Here is a 20,499-nt window from a genome sequence, read left to right on the forward strand (position 1 = left end):
TGTCCAAATCTATTCAAATGCAATGCACAAATGACTGACATTTTACTCTGCAGCAATTTGACACAGGACATTCAACAGATTTCAGCACTCCCTTTTTGCTCTGAAAATCACTGGCTTTCGGTCCTTGGGCTTTGTCCCACCCCTGCCCGCAATGTCAGAAATCTCTGGGTTGGTTTCAACTCATCATTGTCAATGAACACTCTGATCTAGATCTTGCTTTTTCAAACTCTGCATTTCAAAAGGAGAATTCTGGATTATTTTATCTCAGAAAGTTCAAATAGTTAATGATTTGATCTCTAGCTGTCTGGATTTATGCACCTGGTGTTTTGTACCTGGGATTACCCAAAACAGCAGTGCATAGGCTTCAAAAAATACAAAACTCAGCAGCTAGATTGCAGAGACCATATTCCACCAGCCCTTCATGACCTGCAACAATTGCTATTAGGGAAGACTCTTCCAGTTTAAAGGCACCAAGCCTAGTTCACAAAGCCTTTGTCAATTGGGCCCCATTTTTTATTTCAGAAATATACACCATTAGTACCCGGCGCATCAATGCCACTGGATACACTTAATGTGGATTGGCTCAATTCCAAGCCATACCACAGTGTAATCCTGTGTACCCATTTGCGTGCATCGCATGCCAGATCTAGTGAAGCTTCTTGGTTCACCACCGTACATCGCCATTTCCCTAAATACACTTGCAGAACCTGCGAGTCTGCCACAACGCGCTGTGGCTTTGAAAATAGCCACTTTCAGGAAACAGCTTTCGCCTCACGTTTGAACCACTTGGAAGCTGTGCAGCTACCTGGAAAATGACTGGACAACGCAGTAATAAACTTCTCCATTACCGGCAATCTTTCCGTCAAGGAGTGGCTTCAATCGTAATTCATGGAAGGTGAAGAAGGACCAGCCACTAGTAGAAACTCTCAAAGTAACATGAATACAGCGGTCACAAGTAACATTGCAGGCAGAAATATTTCAGTGGCAAATGAAGACCTTGATTTGTTGGAAATGAATAGACGTGAGAAAAACACACAATGTGCAACCAAATGGGAAGTTGACACATTGAAAGGCTGGCTTGCACAAAAAGGATATACAACTTTGTTTGAGATGCAACCACTCCATACTCTGGCCTCGCATCTAGGCTCATTTTATGCTGAGGTGCGCACAGTACATGGTACAGAATACCAACTGCAAAGTCTCATCTCTCCACGATCTGGTATAAACCATCACCTCAACAATCCACCATTCAGCAGAAATATAAACATCATGCAAACTGCGGAATTTACTGCTGCAAACAATGTATTCATCGCCATAATTAAAAGACTGTGCCGAAATGGATAAGACCAAGCTCAACATGAATCAATTACCTCCAGCAACCTTTCTAGGCTACGTTCATGCAGCATTTCCAATACAGCCTTTCCACAAACATTACATTACAAAGTATGGTTTGACATACAAATACATTTTGCAAGAAGAGGACGTGAAGGTCTTCGTTTACGGCAACCTAATGCTTTCCAGGTAGAAACAGATGAAAATGGCAAACAATATGCCACATTTACATACAACGGGTTAACAAAGAACCACCACAAACTATTTGACCAACAACGAAGTAACCTTCAAGGAAGAATGTACACTATTGCTACCGATCCCAACTGTCCAGTCAAATCTCTCCTCCTACACATCTCAAAATCACAATCAGACGCAGCATGTTTTTTTGTAACGGCTCGTCGCTTCATCCACAACCAATGCAAAGATTAACAAATTTGGTACACCAAACTTCTCTGTGGATTGCGAGGGCCTACACCTCATCACCTTTCCATCCGTTTGACCCTCTCGTGGCCGTGCCGGGCCGTTGCTGGCGCCCACTTGAGGTTGGTGCACAATGTTGCTCCTGCTGCACCATCTGGGGCAATTAGAAGACTTTTGCATCGAAAATTGAAAGTAAGTTACAAGCTTTGAAAAATTGTGTAAAATAACTATTTTGCCACGCAATGTGACCGCGCCGGCTGGCAGTCTTTCCCATCATCACGAGCTGCCCGTTTCTGCAAAACCCTTTGTGTTGCTTCACTAGTGCCCGCTTACCTGGATTACATATAGCACCTTCAGGATGGCCGCTGCTCCTTTTGTGCCGTTGCATTGCGTTTGTACTGCCTTCCTGTTATCCTGCACGGTGATTGGTTGCAGAGTGTTTCATCCAGCCAACTGGGGACCAGCAGGCTTTAGCCAGCCCCCTCATCAAAGGCACATTCCTAAGGGCCCTGTCTGCTACCAGGACGCTTCTGGACTTGGGGCCCTCCCTGCATCCTAGCAGCTTAATTACAACGAGGCTGCCACCTCGCTCTTCTAAAAATCAGGACTGCCTTGACATGGTTACCTGCTGAATTATGGGTTAGTTCCCCCTTCCAGACTCACTCCTACCTTTGACTATCACTGTTCTTTCTGCCTATTTCTCCCATGTTGTCTTTCTGATTCGCAGTGCTTCTTAAAACCCTTTGCTAACATCCGATTCCCTAATTGGAAAGTAAAATTCTTCTGTTTTTACTTGAAAGTCAAATTTTACGGTTTCAGCTTTTTTCTTGAAAGTTAAGTTTTGCTGTTTTTTCTTGAAAGTCAAATGTTGCTGTTTTTGCTTTTGCTTGAAAGTCAAATTTTACTGTTTTTGATCATTTCTCTGTACTTTGCTTGTAAACTGTTGCTTCTCTGTAACTTGCCAGCCCAGTGACCTCACCATGCTCTTTTGTTCCACACCTACCTGCCTTAGCCCCCCCCGCTTCTCCCTCCTTCCCTTGCTTCCACTCCCATGGTGCTTACGGTCTCCCCTATCTTTTTAAAGTGCTTCTCCATTGACTATCCTTCCCTTCTCACTAAGTCTGGCAGGAAGAAGTTCAAAAAGGATATTGTGGCATCCAACCCTGGTCTTCCCATTGCTGACACCTATTGTAATGCTTCCTCCAGGCAGACCCTCACCAACATCCTCTGTCGTTCCTTCGCCAGATCTATGGACTCTTCATATGATCTCTGTGCTCTGTCCCATTTCCTCCTCTCCCATTAAGGGTGGCACTCACTGGGAAGTTCTCATGGCTTCCTTCGACTCCTCTTAAGTCATCATTAATGTCTACCTTAATGGCACCGTCATGGTCCAAGGTCCTCAGGCCCATCTCCTCTTTGCTAGGCGTTTCCCTCGTCTCATCATTTTCCTCTCATCTCCTGCTGTCCCCTCCACTTCACCCATGGCTAGCTTGCACTCTCTCCCCTCCTCTCCTGCCCCGCCTACATCTGATCTGTACCCCTCCCCGGATGGTCTTTATGGCTGGCAACCTTCTTCATCTTGCGACTCTCAACTCTCGCTCTGCTGTCAAACACCCCTCTGACATCTGCCACCTACCTAAAGAACTAGACCTTGATGTCCTAGTGTTAGGGAGAATTCTCATTTATGGCTAATTTCCCTTACCTAGTGAGTCCCTCAGCAGCTTTTCTGGATTTCTGGGGTTTATTTTTTTCCACCTGGTAAGAGTGTGAACCTTTTTCCCACTCTTACATGTGTTTTGCCTTGTGTATTTCTACTGTTTGTGTGATCTTGGGCTCTGGAGCCACACCATTCCATGAGCCCAACGTTTTGTGTGTGTTACACAGCACCTTCAGTGCAGTGACACAGGGTTGTCTCCAACACTTCCCACTGACTCAATTTTTATGGGGCTGACTACTGTCCCCCAGAAACAGGTTAAGTTGCCATTTACTTTATGTAGTCATTTAAACTGCAGACCCAGCACACCCCATCTTATATGGAGTATTGGAAAGGGTTAATTCCTACTCCTTTTGTCTGCACCTCTTGGAGCTTTGTTTCGCTCCCTTAACACTAAGACTTGGCTAGTGGCAGGGTACCTACCCTATCTTTTCTACCGCGATTATAGTATATAAACGTGGTACTGTTTTAGGCCATTGTATTAGCCTCGAACTTAAACCCGCTTGACCAAATACTTTTTTATTTTGGCTCTGGTCGGGTTTTATCACCATTTCTTTTTGTTAAAGTCCTTCTTGTGTTTTACTTTTCGCGCCAAACCAGGTTTGCCTTCTTTGTTCACCAACCTTTGGCAGGCTTCTGTCCAGAAGCCCTTGGCAGGCTTCTGTCCAGAAGCCCTCCTTTGGTGTCTGGGTGTCTGGGTGGGCTGAATGTGAGGGAGGGGTTTAGTCACCCCCTGCACAGGGTCTCCTTGGAGATCCAAGTCGCACTGTGTGTCGATTGGCTGAGGTGGTTGTCCGGGCCGGACAACCCCCCTGCTGAGTGATTGACAGCCAGGCTGTGTGACTTTGGCATAAAAGGCAGGACTCTTGGGCTAGAAGTCAGAGTCGCCACTGGAACTGCAAGAACCGAAGAGAAGCGTAGAAGAAGACGGCTGCTGCAACTCCCAAATCCCAGTGATGCCCTGCTGCAGTCCTGAGCTATCTACCCTTCAACGACAGAGAAGATCCAGTCCGGAGTCTTCTTCCCATGAGCCTGGTGGGATCAACCAGCTCACCTTCAACAACCCGAGGATCCTCTTCTTGGTCGAAATCGCTGCACACAGCTGTAGTGGTCCGGATAGCCATCTGAAGAGCCTCTCCTGTTTTAAAGGAGCACACCTTTTATTCACTGTTGCTTCGCTGCTGCTGGCCTCATTCCTGGGTAGTGCCGATCGCTAGAGTCGTCGTCCTTGTCCCCACGACTAAAGCTCCAGGAACCATGAGTCTGCAGGAACTACCAGGAACAACTGCCGTAGAACCAGCTTTTCTTCAAACGAATAAGGTACTGTGTCCAACTTTGAGGAATTGGGGAGAACCATTTTTCCTCACCAAAGGCTTGTCCTGGTCTTCCTTCCCTCTTATAACTTTTGCTTCCCTTTTGACAATATTTAAGTACTCCTAGCAATCTCAAATTGTGAACTGTTCTAACCTTGTGATCCTCAACAACAGGACCCCTGTTCCATTTGACACTGGCGCAGGCCTATTGATATTTATCTACGTTTTAGGAAGTATCCTCTGATTCTATTTGCCTTGACGAAAGTATTGCCTATGATTTTTATCTCCTATTCTCTTGTGTTAATTCATGTGCTAAGTGTGTTTGACTTCGGTAACATTTCTTCTCGCGGGTACGCCTTTCTTTCGTAAAACCGGCGCGTATTAACCCACGGTAACGTCTTTGTTCCACAACACCGGTCTGTTAAATCCCAATATACTTACCTTGAATTGATCTGCACAAGGGGAATTGGTTGTGTCTAGTATATTTGGAGTGTGGTTGTAATTTAATAGAAGTGAAGTGTTTTGTGAACAGATGGTTTAAAAATAAATGTACTTCTACTTTTTAACCAGAAACCTTGAGTCAGTGTTTGCTTGAGTCACAGTAATTGTAGTCCTTTGCGTAATCTCTACTACTGCTCATTTGCTCTTGAGATAAGTCTGGCTGCTCAGGCATTGCTACCATTTTTTCTGTGTAGTACAGACTTGTACCAAAGGTGAAATTGTACCAGCACTTGTAGTCTTAATTGTGTGTGTAGTGGTCCCTAAGGGCACTGCACAGGATTCTGCCTAACACCGTGCTCTTACGGAAAAATGGTTCACGGCCAGCTCTGTCACAAGCTTTCACACTCTCCTCCCTGATGGCTACAAGATCCTCTCCGCACCCAGATCCTCCCAGTCTGGTGGAGGGGTAGCCCTCCCTCTATCATTCCCACAGAGGCCTAGTCCTCTTTAAAATGCCTCATCTGTAGTAGAGAGAGTGTGTCTCATATATGAGATACATTACTCACCGTAATCGTATTTCTGATGCTTGTATCTGCTTAGATTCACATGCTGTGCATAGACCGACATCTAGTGGAAGCGGCAGAGTATTACAGTTTGTTTTTCGAAACTCAAAAATGGGCGTCGACACAGGGCGTGCCAGTAATACTATCCCTAGTGTGACGTCCACTGTACCCATGATCCCTCGCACGTCTAGGACCCCCTCAGATTGTATTTTTTCTGGCATGAGGTAGCATGAGGAGTAGCGTGAACACAGATAATCCAAGCAGATAGATAGATAAGACTACAAGCATCCATGCGCCTTCTCTCAGAGGGGAGGAAGGGTGGGTCGCATGTCAATCTAAGTAGATACAAGCATCAGAAATACGATTACGGTGAGTAATGTATCTCTTCTGAGGCTTGTTGAATCTGCTTAGATCACATGCTGTGCATAGATTAGCGAGCAGCGTTAGAAGAAGGAGGTGGGATGTGGAAAGGGTCATGAGCAAATAAATGTTTTAAAACCGCTTGTCCCACTTGAGTATCTGTCTTGGAACAGGTGTCAATGCAGTAGTGCTGAGTAAAAGTGTGAAAAGAGCTCCAAGTAGCTGCTTTGCAAATGGGGTCAAGGGGTACATTTGCAATGAAAGCCAGAGTGCCTCTAGTAGAGTGGGCTCTTGGCGTGAAAGGCAGAGATTTTTCAGAAAGAGAGTAACACAGCTGGATACAGTTAACAATCCACTTAGAGATGGCACCTTTAGAGATGCGATCTCCCTCTCTGCCTGTAGCTACGGAGACAAACGGCTGATCTGTTTTCCCTAGCGGTCTGGTCCTGTTTACATAGTAGAGGACAACCCTACGCACATCTAGGGTATGTAGTTTCACCTCAGCCGAGCTTTGTGGGTCTTGGAAGAAAGCCGGAAGCTCGATGGACTGGTTCACGTGGAATTTAGAAATAAACTTAGGTGAGAACCTAGGGTGTGTACGTAAAACCAGTTTATCTTTATGAACTGTAAAGAATGGATCCTGCACTGGCAGAGCCTGAATTTCACCGACCCTTCTTATAGATGTTATTGCTACTAGGAAGGCTGTCTTATAAGTCAGGTGTTTGAGACTGCTTTTATGCATGGGTTCGAATGGGGGGGCCCATGAGTTTAGATAGCACCACGTTAAGGTCCCATCCTGGTGGTGGGTTTGAAATAGGAGGGTGAAGTCTCTTTACTCCTTCCATGAAGTCTCTTTACTCCTTCCATGAAAGCTTTAACCACTGGTATCTTCCACCACGACACATTGTTATGGGATGTGGTGTATGCTGACAGCGCTGCCAGGTATACCTTCAGTGAGTTAAATACTAGTCCTGCATCCAGCAGGTGGAGCATGTATGTGACAATTGTGGAAGGAGTGAAATCAACTGGGTTGACTTGCTTATTCTGGCACCATTTGTCAAAGTAGCAGTGCCTCGTGTTTGGCTTCCGAGATTCCTTTAGGATGTCCATACACCTCTGAGATAATTTGAGATGTCCGAACTCTATGACTACAGGAGCCATGCTGCTAGGTTCATTGAGTTGGGTTGAGGATCCACTGTTTGACCTTGGTGCTGGGACAGTAGGTTGTATCAGCCCGGGAGTTTGATGGGTTCGCACACCGCTAGTCTGCGTAGGTGTGGGAACGATGGTTGTCTCGCCCACATGGGAGCAACTAGGACGAGCGTCATTGACTCTCTGTTCATCTTGTTGACCACCTTCCTGATGAGAGGCGTTGGTGGAAAAGCGTACGCAAACATCCCTGACCAGTTCATCCACAGGGCGTTCCCCTGGGAGTCTGGCTGGGGGAACCTGGATGCAAATCCTGGGCACTGTCTGCTTTTGCTTGTGGCGAATAGGTCTATAGTGGGGAAACCCCACTGAGAGAAGATATCTTCTACGATTTCTCTGTGTAGACACCATTCGTGTTCCTCTGGGAGGAGATCTCTGCTCAAAGCATCCACCAGAGAATTTAGATCCCCTGGAACATGTTGAGATGACAGGAAGATCTTCCGTCTGAGTGCCCATATCCAAATTTTCTGGGCAAGCTTGGACAGATTTGGCAAACAAGTCCCTCCATGCTTGTTTAGGTAAAACATGGCTGTAGTGCTGTCCGTCCGGATCTGCACTGACAGATTCAGCAGGTAGGGCTCAAACGCTTGAAGCACTCTGAATACTGCCAGAAGCTCTAGCAGGTTGATGTAATTCTTGGCCACTGAGTGAGACCAGAGACCCTGAGCTGTGTGGTGGAGGTGGTGAGCTCCCCACCCTGTCAGGCATGCATCGGTAGTGACTACCGCCTGCATCTCGGGATCGTAAAAGGGTTTCCCCTTGGACAGATTTTCTCTTGTCCACCAGTGAAGGCTTTGTACCAGTTTTGGCGAAACAACCACTAGATCGTCCCCACTGACAACTTGCCTGAGACCACTGTTTTGCCAACCATTCCTGCATGGGACGCATGCGCAGGCCCGCATGGGGGACCAGGTAAATACATGTTATCTGGCGACTGGCCTGATATTGCGAAATTTGCAGCAGTATATTCCGAATTCTTTCCTCTGATGGAAAGGTCAACCCCTCTTGCGTGTCTAGGATAGCTCCTAGGAATTGTTTGGAGGTGCTTGGCACCAGACTTGACTTCTTCTCGTTTATTGAGAACCCTAATTCGAAGAGGAGGTCGATCGTCCTTTGAATGTTTGTTCTGCAAATTACTGGGGTCTCCCCCATGATGAGCCAGTCGTCCAGGTAAGGGTACACCGGGATTGCCTTCCTGCGTAGGTATGCCGCTGCCACCGCCAGTACCTTGGCGAATACCCTTGGAGCTGGGGCTATCTCGAAGGGAACTGGTAGTGCCGACGGTCCACCTTGAAGCACAAGTACTTTGTGCGCTGGGAACATGGAAATATGAAAATGGGCATCTTTCATGTCCAATGTTGCCATGTAATCCCCCCTTTTTTTTTAGGATCAGGATTACCTCTTGGAGAGTAGTCATGCAAAATTTTTGGGGCTTGACATACTTGTTTGCAGGCCGCAAGTCCAATACTGGGCGCATTATCAAATATTTTTTTGGCACCCGGAAGTAAGTTGAATAAATACCCTTGTTTACCTGGTGTCCCGGGACGAGTTCTATTGCGTCCTTTGCTAGAAGATTGACAATCTCCTCGAGGAGGATCTTCTGGTGGTCCAACGAATGTATTCTTTGTCGTGGAGGGTGGTTTTGGGGACGATCTAACAGTTCTATGCAGTATCCTGCGGACACTGGACAGCGCCTATCTGTCTGAAGTGATCCCTTCCCAAGCTTGGGTGAAGTTGGAAATGCGTCCCCCTACTGGTGATGTGTGAGAAGGGACCCTGAACGGAATGTCACTGTTTTGGTGGAGGCATGCCGCCGCCTCTACTGGGGCTGCCTCTACCCTTACCACGCCCTCTCTTATTACCCCTGCCATAACCCTGGGTAGACTGCTGGCTGTTGTTCCATTGTGTACCCTGCCCCTGGAAATAGTTAGACCCTCTCTGGGAATTTTGTCTGTGTGGGTGACGAAAATTGCCATTCCCTCTCTGGTTAGGGGGTTTATTGGTTAGCTGGCCTAGGGATTTGAGTGTCTCATACTCGTCCTTGGCATTTTTCAGCGCGTCCTCGACCGCCTTTCCAAACAATAGATCCGGCTCCACCGGTTTGTCTATCAAGGTTGCTTTCAATATGCAACCGGACACGGCTCTTCCTTCCGCCGATACTCGTGCCAATTGGCTTTTTAAGGGTTCGGAGGCGGAATCTATGAGTGCCGTGACTTCTTCCCACTGGTGGCAGTTGTAACTCGCCAGCAGGGTGGTGGAGTTGGCAATCCTTGCCTGGTAGGCGGAAGTGGAGGCTACTTTCCTGCCCAAGCCATAAATCTTCTTGCTCTCCTTGTCGGGAGGAGCTTTCGACGATGACAAGGGTGTTGTCGCCCTCTTACGGATGTTAGTAACTACAAGGGAGTCTGGTTTCAGATGCCCTCTTATGTACAGTGGGTCTGTTTGGGCTGCCCTGAAAAGCTTCTCAACTCTGGGGTTTACCGCCCTAGCGAGATAGGGATTAACAAGGGAAGGGTCTATCCCCCTTTGTATACACTTATGGATAGGGATGGCCTGGGCAACAAGTCTCCTTTCTCCCACTAACTCCTCGGAAAAATCCCTCTCTTCCTGAGCACCCTGGGTGTCAATGTGGAAGTGTTCTGCCGCTCTGGACAGCACTTCATTCAAAAGAGGCTGGTTATCGACAGGGGAGTCGGTAACCGGGGGTTCTTTATCTACTGGGGAATCTAAGGACAAAAGCACGGCGTCGCTGCCATCGCTGACGGCGCCCTACGCTGCCATGGCCTCTTGACGCCTGGCGTAGTGGGCCCAACGCTTGATCGAACGGTCCTTGAGTGTTTTCGGTTTGAACCTACTACATGCTCTGCAGTTAACCTTCGGGGTGGTCCCTCGGTAAGCAGAGATTGCACGTGGCGTGTCTGTCAACCCAAGAGTACTTGCGGCAAAATTGGAAAGGGGTATCCTCCATACGCACCTTGTGGCAGCGGGCTAATAAGTGTAGGAATATATAAGAATGTACCTATATACCAAAAGAGTGTAGAGTATGTCCACCCCCCACTCTCCCTACTTGCAGGGCCGAGGCCAGAGGCCTTCCTAGGCCCAAATCCGTCGTGCAGCTCTCGACGGTCGATTCTTTCTCTGTGCCGGTGTCGAGTGTGGACGTTCGGTGACTCTACGTTGGGATGGGGAAATATAACAATATTTTAGCAAAAGTATGGCTAAGGCCAGGGAACTCAGCGGAATGCTTCCGACCAGTATGGCGGAAAAAAACAATCTGAGGGTCCTAGACGCGTGAGGGATCATGGGTACAGTGGACGTCACACTAGGGATAGTATTACTGGCACGCCCTGTGTCGACGCCCATGTTCGAGTTTCGAAAAACAAACTGTTATACTCCGCAGCTTCCACTAGATGTCGGCCTATGCACAGCATGTGATCTAAGCAGATTCAACAAGCCTCAGAAATATATATTTTTTACACACACACACACACACACACACACACACACACACAAAATCCATCTCGACTCTCCTCGTTCCTCCTTTTTAGTCTTCCTTCCGTGACCTCTGAAACTCCCTCTCCCTGTCCATCCTCCCCTCTGGCCCGACTCACTCTGCAGGGCACACACAATGTCTTGATCTCCTCTGACCGCCCCATCTCCATCCCCCTGAAAGCTTCTCTCTCCTGGAGCGATCATTCCCTCCTCTCATCTTTCCCTCTCTTCTCCCCCAGGCCAAGCCAACCCCAACATTAACACCTACCTTCTCGGACATCCGGCCCATGAAGCGTGTGTCAGTTAAGGATTTCACCGCCACCTTCTCTCCCCCCTCGCCACCTATGGCTGACTCACAGCCTGACACTGCCCTTACCCTGCTCTACTCTTCCATTTCTGATACTCTTGATGCTCTTGCCCATGTCATGAGGATCTGTTTGAAGTCCAAAGCCAAGTGCAATTCCTGGATTGACTCTGACTTGGCTATTCTTAAACACAAGTGTAGGGCGGCTGAGAGGAAATGGAGGGCTTCTTGTTCAGCCTCTAACAGACTGGCCTGTTGCCTTCACCAAAGGCAATACAGACTCTGTCCTCACCAAGAAGAGTACACATTCAAACCTGTCTCTATGCGGCATGAAACAACTCGGCCGAACTCTAAAATCTGCAAGGAGCTAGCCAACCCTGCTGCAGTCTCTACCCCTCCTGTTGCCTCCCAGGCTCTTTGCAATGCCCTAGCCTCCAACTTTATCTCAAAAACCCAGGACATCCTGTCCACCCTCTACTCCCTTTCCCTTTCACCTCCTCTCCCCTCCCCAACTGTGCATGCTGACCCTCCTTCAGCCACCCCACAACCTTTTTATCTTACTTTCCTCTTTTCTCCCCTGACAAGGTCGTTAGACAAGTCCGAACTATGAAATCCTTGCCAAAACAGGTTAGTCTGTGTTCCACTAAAACCATCAAGGACCACATGAATACCATCGCTCCGGCCCTTGCCGATTTCTACAACCACTCCTTTGCCTCTGGATCCTTCCCCTCCCCTCTGAAGCACTCCCTTGTGCATCCTCTTCTCAAGAAACGCACAGCCGATTCTTCTTGTCCGGCCCAATTTCCATTACTCCTTTTCTCTGTAAACTCCTGGAAAAGCTGGCCATCTCTCAGTTTAACCTTCATTCAGATTCTGTTGGCTGTCTCCACGACCACCAGTCTGGCTTCAGCACTGCCAGAAGCACAGAAACCGCTCTCCTGAACATCCATGAAGATCTGCTCTCCAACCTGGACACAAACATTCCCTCTGTCCTCATCCTACTCGATCGCTCTTCAGCCTTCGACACGGTCAACCATACCATCCTGCTCAACCGTCTCCATGATAATCTGGCTATCAACGATCAGGCTCTGGCCTGGTTGACCTCTTTCCTCTTTAATCGACCCTCCCAAGTCCAACTTGGGTCCTTCCTCTCAGCCTGTGGTGTTCCCCAGGGGTGTAACCTCTCGCCATGGCTCTTCAACCAATACCTGGCAACTCTCATCCACTGCATTTCTATTTTCTGCTCCAATTTCCAGTGCTATGCGGACAGCACTCAACTCATTTTCAGGCTGCCCTCGGACATCTCTCCTTTCATCTCTGATTGCCTAACTGCCATTCAAGATTGGTGTGCCAGCAAGACAGAGATCCTCCTCATCTGCACACCTTCACCCTCCTTTCCCCTTACTCTCTGGCCTGACTCCCTTGGCCCTCCTCCTACCCCCACCTGTGAGGCTAAGAACCTCAGGTTCATCTTTGACTCCACACTTTCCTTCTCCGCCCACATCTCTGATATCTCTAAAAAGTCAAACGTCCTACTGCGCCTCCTCAGAGGTACTCTTCCTTTCCTCTCTTTCCCCCAGAAGCTCACTGTCTCCCAAGCTCTGGTTCTCTCCGGGTTGGACTATTTTAACAGCCTCTTTCTGAATCTACCTGCCTCTACTCTACGACCTCTGCAACTAATCCAGAACAGGACTGCGAGACTTGTCCTTGGCCTCAAGCCCTGGGATCGTATCTCTCCAGATCTGAAATCTCTCCATTGGCTCCGAGTGGATGCAAGGATTAAATTCAAAACCTTATTTATTGTCCACAAGGCTTTCTGGGGTCTGGGTCCAAAATACCTTCAGCTTTCCCTCTGCAAATACCTCCCCTCTCGAGCTCTTCACTCCTCTACTTCCAACTCCCTCAGGGTCAGTCGTTTCTCAAAGAAACGAGCTGGGGTAGATCTCCGTCTTCGGCTGGGGCCTCCCTCTGGAAGAGCCACCCTGCCACTCTGAAACTTGAGGAGAACCATCTCCGGTTCCGGAAGTATCCCAAGACCTTCCTCTTTGCTTCTGCCTTCGCCCCCCTTCTTCCCTGCTGATCTGTTCTCTCTTGGCACTGTGCACCTGGCCTACCCTCTGTCTTCCGGGACCAGGTACCTGATCACTCTGCCATCCTCGTGCACTGCCTCCGGACCACCCCTTGCACTGGTGTCTGTAACTGTACCCATAAGAAGTCACATTACCAGCTTCACCTCCTCAGAGGTATTCTTCCCTTCCTCTCCTTCCCCCAGAAGCTCACTGTCTCCCGAGCCCTGGTTCTCTCAAGGCTGGACTACTGTAATAGCCTCTATCTTAATCTGCCTGCCTCCACTCTCCGCCCTCTGCAACTTATCCAGAACAGAACTGCGAGACTTGTCCTTGGCCTTAAGCCCAGGGACCGTATCTCTCCAGGACTGAAATCTCTTCACTGGCTCCCAGTGGCTGCGAGGATTAAGTTCAAAACCCTCTGCATTGTCCACAAGGCCTTCTGGGGCCTGGGGCCACAATACCTTCAACTCTCTCTTCCTAAATATCTGCCTTCACGAGCCCTTCGCTCATCCGTCTCCAACTCTCTCATGGTCAGCCGCTTCTCGAAGCAACGAGCTGGGGGCAGATCTCTCTCCGCAGCAGGGGCCTCCCTCTGGAACAGCCTTCCTGCCTCCCTGAAACTTGAGGAGAACCATCTCCGGTTCCGGAAGCACCTCAAAACCTTCCTCTTCGCTTCTGCCTTCTCTCTCCCTCTCCCCTGCTAAACCTGCTTAACTCCCCTTCGAAGTCTGCACTTAACCTGCATCTGGGCCACTCTGTGACCTCGGCCCAGGGCCCAGCCACTCTCCACTTGCACTGCCTCCCTGGCTCCGCCTGCACTGCGGGACTGTCACTGCATCCCTACAGCCGCCTTCCCAGCACTTGCTCTGCACTTACCTCGCACTTGCCACCAGCTGGCCCTTTTATTTATTATTTATTATTTTATTACGCTACTTACCCTGTATTGCACTTTCCCCCCCACCTCCTCCCCCTGCACTTCTCCTTTTCCCATTACCTCTGCACTTGCGCGATCTGAATGACACCTGGCCTAGTAGGATCGTTTGTCTGTCTTCCCCTTGTTTCCCCCCCTCCCTGCCTCGTCGCGCCTTGAAACACTCGTGTATAGGCGCGTTACAAATACCATATCATATCATATCATACAGTCCCCCCCACTTCTTTTATTTGCACTTATCAGACACACCCTGTCTGCTGCGTTAAATCCAGCATGTTGCTGGCTGCACAACCACGGTCTGCTGCCTTTATTATTTATCTGTTTTCTCCCTTGACCCGCACTTTCCACTTCTCCCCCCCCTCTCATGCACTTTTACCCTCTCCCATGCACTTGCATGTTCTCAATGTCACTGGGCCTAGTAAAATCGTTTTGTTCTCCCCTGTGCCCCTCCTTCGCCTTCTCGCACTCTGAATCACTGGTGTATGAGCACAATATAAATAAAATATATCCTATCATACCAATCGTCCACTGTGTAAAACACTCTTGCCGCCTTCATGCAACGCATTAGTGAACGTGCACATCTAATTAAAGTATACACCAATCACTGCATTCGTGACACCGCAATCCAACTTCTTTCTATTGCTGGGCTGGAATCCAGAGAAATAATGTCTGACTGGGCACAGAAATGCTTATCAATTTCCAATTACTGGAAGCCACAAGCCACACAACAAAATGATTGGTCTTCCATTCTCCACAAGGGCCAATATGTACAACAAATACAGACCAACTCACATACCACTGTTCGACTTCACAATGCAGCAGTTTCTGCCACAGCACCTACTTCCTCTACTTCATTCTCCACCATCATTTCCAGCACCTCTACAAATGACTCCAGCCCTCAGTTTTCAAATTGCTCTTTCACCTTTCATGGAAATGTTTACTTTAATGGTCAATGATATTTTAATGCACACAAAATGCCATGTTACATTGTTCATCACTACCATAAACTGTACATGTTTTTTGTTAAATAGCACTTACTGTTCAAACACCTTACTAATTTCCCATGCCTCAATAAAAGTTTAACACCTTCACTCTGCTTATCCTTTTTTACTGCATATCTTGCCATTCAAAATTGCACATGCTTTTTATCTGCTTTACAAAATGCACATTACTGCATTGCACATGTTGCCATAAACGTAAAAAATGTAGATCAACTTGGTCTAACATGGCGCCCTGTTGATCCGTAGTAATGAAGCAGTACGCGCGTTGTAGTGTTTGTAGAACTAACGCGTACTGGTGCAGCGCCTTTTCCAACTGCAAATGAAATGCCACTTGAAAAAGGTTTAATTACACCATTAGTATCCCGGGGCTACAAACCACAGAATACTAATGGCAATAACCCCCTCGCCGGCAGGCCCATTACCGCCTAATGGTAATGCCCCCGGGGCCTCTGTTAACTTTGGGCCCCGGGGGCATTATCTTAGGCAGTAATGGGTCACCGGCCCGGGGGTTATGGCCACAACAAGATTGATAGTATACGCATCCTCCGGATTGCTTATCATTCAAACCCTAGATATAGAAGATGTGGTAGCCATTCCTTCTCAGCCCAGGCTGCTGAATTGTGGACTGCTCTAACTTCGGTTATCCACCTTACCTTGAACGATCTGGAGTTTTATCGCAAAATAAAGACAGTTCTATTCCTGCACTGGGACATAAGGTGAGGCAGTGCACTCCGATTTCCTGGCTTTGTTGCAGTGCTAGGATAGCTTATGGAGGTGAATGCCCGACATATAAAACCTTTGCTCTCCCAAGGTGTGAATTCAATGCTGGAAATACACCGAGTAAGCGTTTACCGAGGGGGTAAAAATTCAAGCTGCAAGCTACTAGCGAGCCATAAAAAAATGTCACTCACCTCCACAATTCTATGCATACACACAGCACACCATTCATACTGGACAAGAATCAAATGTCACAAGCTAGTGGCGTGTGCACATTTTGCACCGTGCTTTTACCAATATTCCGTTTATGAATAGTGTGTGTGATTGAGAAACTGCTGCATTGTATCCTCAGCAGAGAAACTTTCTGCAGAGTGAAAATGCTTCAGTAAGTTTGTCCTATGGAACAATCCCCGGTCGGGAAGCTGCGGGTTTGTAACATTACATCCGCGGGATTCCCTCACCGACCAAATATTTATTTTAAGTTATGATTTCTTTAATGTTCTGGGCAATGTTTAAACAAAGCTGCCACACAGGCTAGCACTAGTGAATGGAAATGTTTTCCATTACAGCGAAATGTAGCTTTTTCTACACTGAAGCTGGAGGTTGGTTTGAAGGAAGCTGCAGATTCTATTAATAGGGGAGGGTGAAGTAACCTTCTGTTTATTCCAAGGAGTGTGATCATAGTTTAACCCTTAAGAACATGTCTGGCCTGCCTATGAGTTTGTGGGACGCGTAGGGAATGGACACTTGGTACAGGCCACGGTCAGGGAATTTTACTAGCCTCTTCCATGGGATGGGGACAGCAGGAGAGTGATGCTGGATAAACCTCCCCCCATGCCCATCAGCTGGCACAAGTAGTGACCCCATCCCCCTGGGTCAATCTCCCTGTGGTCCACAGGGGCAAGCAGGCGACTTCGACACATCACAAACAAGTATAGCACTGAAAACGACCCCATCTCCACAAATGTTTGAAAATCAGTCTCCCTTCTTGCTACAATGCAGCATCGCCCAACAAACACTTCCAAAGTAGTTTACATCTTTTTTCACCAGGCTCCTGCCCCAAATGTTACCCTCTCCAATAGGAGAGTGCTACCTGATGAATACTGACCGGTTAATGGTGTCCAGGTAAGGGCAGTGCCGGCTGCGTCGATCCTCCATCTCATATCGGCCATATTTCCCTGCAACTGAGAAAGCGAAAAAAATGAGACCATGGCATGAAGTTATACAAACTAAATCGTACTTTTTTTGGGGGGCGGGGGAGAGAAAGGGCATAGACACAAAGTGCAATTGGGGTGGTGATTTCTATGCTTAGGGACAGGAATCGATCTGCATTGAAAATTGCTAAAACGTACTGAAGTAGTGTAAAACAGACTACAAATGAGGAGTCGCCATCACAAAAAATTGCGGGTTTCACAGGGGTAATGTGCACACTACGCACACTAAGCGGCAGGGTAGATAACAGGTTTTAAGCAGGAACTGCAACAAAACATCAGACCATTTAAAGGATTGTTAGCCATTTTTATGTCACAAGAGCATTTTAACACTGAACCCAAAAAAACTATGAAACAAGTGTTTTCACTATCCAACTCTTTAAAAACTCCTCTTTGAGCATACAACATGAAGAGCCACCTCTGCCTGGATGATTCCAATATCCAGGTCGATGTCCTAATCCCTTTGGGTTTCACTCAGATGGTCAACCACCCCTCAAAAGAAATTGGTCAAAGACTGGATCTGTTCTCCCAAATCCACCACCTTCTCATAGGGTCATACCAATATACTGAGCATGAATAAACATGCATTTGATTGAAAAGATTGTGCACCTAAAAAGCAAGTAACTAAGAACCATAACTATTTTGTCAACCAAGTGACGTTCTTATCACTCAAGCAAAGATGACCGACTGAAAATACAGAAATCCTTCTCCCTGCACCAAGGGACAAGACCACCTTCTCAATGTTATCAGCAGGGACTAGATATGTTTTTCCCCAAAGTAGCTCAAACCATTCAAAACCACTCATCCAACACGTCAACTATGTAATCCACTCAGAAGTTTGGTGCATGCCCTTTACTCTAAACTCTCGAATTTCACTCAACGCACCAATGTCCAAGTTTACCTCGCTAACTGCTATTCTGCCAATTGGCCAGGTGATGTCCTACCTCTATACTTGTTATTGCTTGTAATATAATCTCTGTTCCTGCACCCTAACATTATTTACTTTAAAAAATCAATTCCTATGGCATATTCGTATGTTAGTCAGTGAAATAATCCCCAGTAAAGCGGTCAGCTGCTGTTTCGGGTTAGGTCAGTGCTACTTAAACCCCACATCAGATACTTGGGAATACAACATTTAAAAAAAGCACACAAGTATTTTTGCTTTATCGTGTACACAGTTACTTTAGATGCAATTTTGCATACCTTCAATCTTTGCAATTTAAAAAGCAAGGCCAGCAGAGATTGGATGAACTTAAGTGTTAGCACACCTGGAAGAAATGATGGTGGGATAGACTGCACTGCTGCTGTATTTTTTTTTAATGTGAATTGTTTAAACACAGTAAACCTTATACATTATAAAAACGTACAAAGCAGTGACATAAAATCATGCAAATTCAATACAATTATTTAATAGAACAGTTACAAAAGTAATGCCGGATGTTAATATCATTAAAACCTTCACTATCTAAAACTCATTCAAATTAATAGGATATCAGCATTTAAGTACATCTATTGACAGTGAGGTCTCATTTCCACTCGACAAACTCCTCCATGACTCTTATGTTGTAAGCTACTGCTCAATATCTAGAAATATGCCCAGCAATATCAATCTCAATATTTGAAGAGCTGGTCAAGAAATCTATAAATGCTCTAAAGCTTGGATACCTTCTTTTTGATTATATAGAACCCCAAAGTTAGGGGTTTCACAAACAAGAACGAGTATACTGAATTTCACCTGTAGGTATCAAAGTTACGTAAAAATCGAAGGAACTGCATCCTCCAATAGTCATTTGGAAATGTTTGCAGGTATCTAGGCAAAGTTCCCATTGGCTTATTAATCACAGACAATAGTTTATAATTGCGCATCTTCTCAATCGTATTGGGTCCACTCTTTCCGAAACAGAGCTTCTTTGGTTTGCAAAGGGTTATTCCTTACAAGTGTCTGCTATTTGATCAGTATTTCCCAGAATAGACTCACTAAGGATCATATAATTCTTCATGGGCCCTGGTGTCCCGTGAGCATTCTTTCTTAGATCTATATAAATAGGAGTTTCTAGATGAATTCAGTATGGATGTGTAAAAAGTATGAATTTTACAGTTCACCCAGCCAGTCATCAATGTTAAACCCAATTCATATCTAATGGCAACGATCGGGATACAATTGGGCTCAATGCTTTTTTCAAATGATGCTTGCCATAATATCACAATCAATTTTCTCAGCCAAATAACATATCTCATAACCATACAGCAAAGTTGGAATCATTGTTGCCTTATACAAATCTATAAGAGGAAGAAGGAGTGAGAATCTCCAATATGGATTCAGCTCTTTATTTGGGCAGCCAACAGAGCTGCTTTTTCCTGTAGCTTCAAAAATGTTTTGCTGCTGTAGTACAATGATGGAAATTGCCAGGTCTTCCAGCAGAGACTGCAGCAATGTACGGCAGTGAGGGGCACCAAAGTAGAAAAGTCTAAGGGAGCCCCTCCACCTGCCAGGAGAATACTCGCACAAAGCACCATAGAAGAAAAGAGAATGAAGTGGTGAGCTACTGTGGTGTGACAGAGATGTGACACACACCAGCCAAACAGCCTACTAACACTGCAGGGCATGCCAAAATAAAATTGTGAAGCAGCAAAGATAGACTAGGTGGCCCCAGCAAGAGGCCGGATTTAAGAAGGCAGACATGGATTCAACCCCCAGGGTGAAGCAGTGTACTTTTTGAGGTCCTAAAGCACTTTGCAAGACCTTCAGTGGGTGGTTCTTTGCCAGTTGCGTACATTCTTTACCCCATCTTGCACTTTGCTCCCTGTACATCCTGCATTGATGCACCTCTATTTTCCCCTCCATTGACTCACACACCACTCCTCTTTGTGCACCCACCCTCCCAGGACACAAATTAGTGTTCCTTGTGGTCCCACAATTACTCATCCCCTAAAATCAAAACCCCCATGGCAGCCTTGCCCATGCAACCGGCAAAGGGGTAAGGGAAACAGTATGTCCAGTTTGCCTGGCTTCTGAGCACAGTTCCTACCACAATGCTTAGTCAAGAGACCCCTACTGCCCGATGACAAGGTAAGAGAGTCCGCCCAACCATGATTTTGCCCCCTAGAATCACATCATTAATTGTTGCCCCACCGTACTTTGCCCCCTAGTGTTACAGATTAATTGTTAATCCTAGATTATTTCCCCACTATATTTTATGCCGTGGCATTCTTGATTCAGAGTATGTTCTTGAGTGGTACTTTTGATGAAGTTTGCACAGCTATACTAATATGTTGTACAACTGTATTATTTACTGCATACTCAAATTCATCTTTGTTTAATGGTTGCACACCTTGCCACTTTATTGCATAGGCATATCTACATTTCCATAGCTATAGTTAATGAATGTACAGTCAAATGAACTGTTGTACAATTAATAGAT

The 20,499-nt window shown here is 46.7% G+C and overlaps 1 protein-coding gene across 1 annotated transcript in view; it reads right to left on the reverse strand.

Annotated features, from left to right (window-relative positions):
• The window catches only part of USP39 (ubiquitin specific peptidase 39), a 660,051-nt gene that overhangs the window by 591,593 nt on the left and 47,959 nt on the right, over nt 1-20,499 (reverse strand). The window contains exon 2 of the mRNA XM_069619032.1: nt 16,975-17,050. Coding sequence (XP_069475133.1) covers nt 16,975-17,050 — 76 coding nt within the window. The remainder of the gene's footprint in view (nt 1-16,974; nt 17,051-20,499) is intronic.

Source organism: Ambystoma mexicanum, chromosome 10, assembly GCF_040938575.1.
Source record: "Ambystoma mexicanum isolate Mex_15411 chromosome 10, UKY_AmexF1_1, whole genome shotgun sequence".
In the NCBI taxonomy this organism is placed as follows: Eukaryota; Metazoa; Chordata; class Amphibia; order Caudata; family Ambystomatidae; genus Ambystoma; species Ambystoma mexicanum.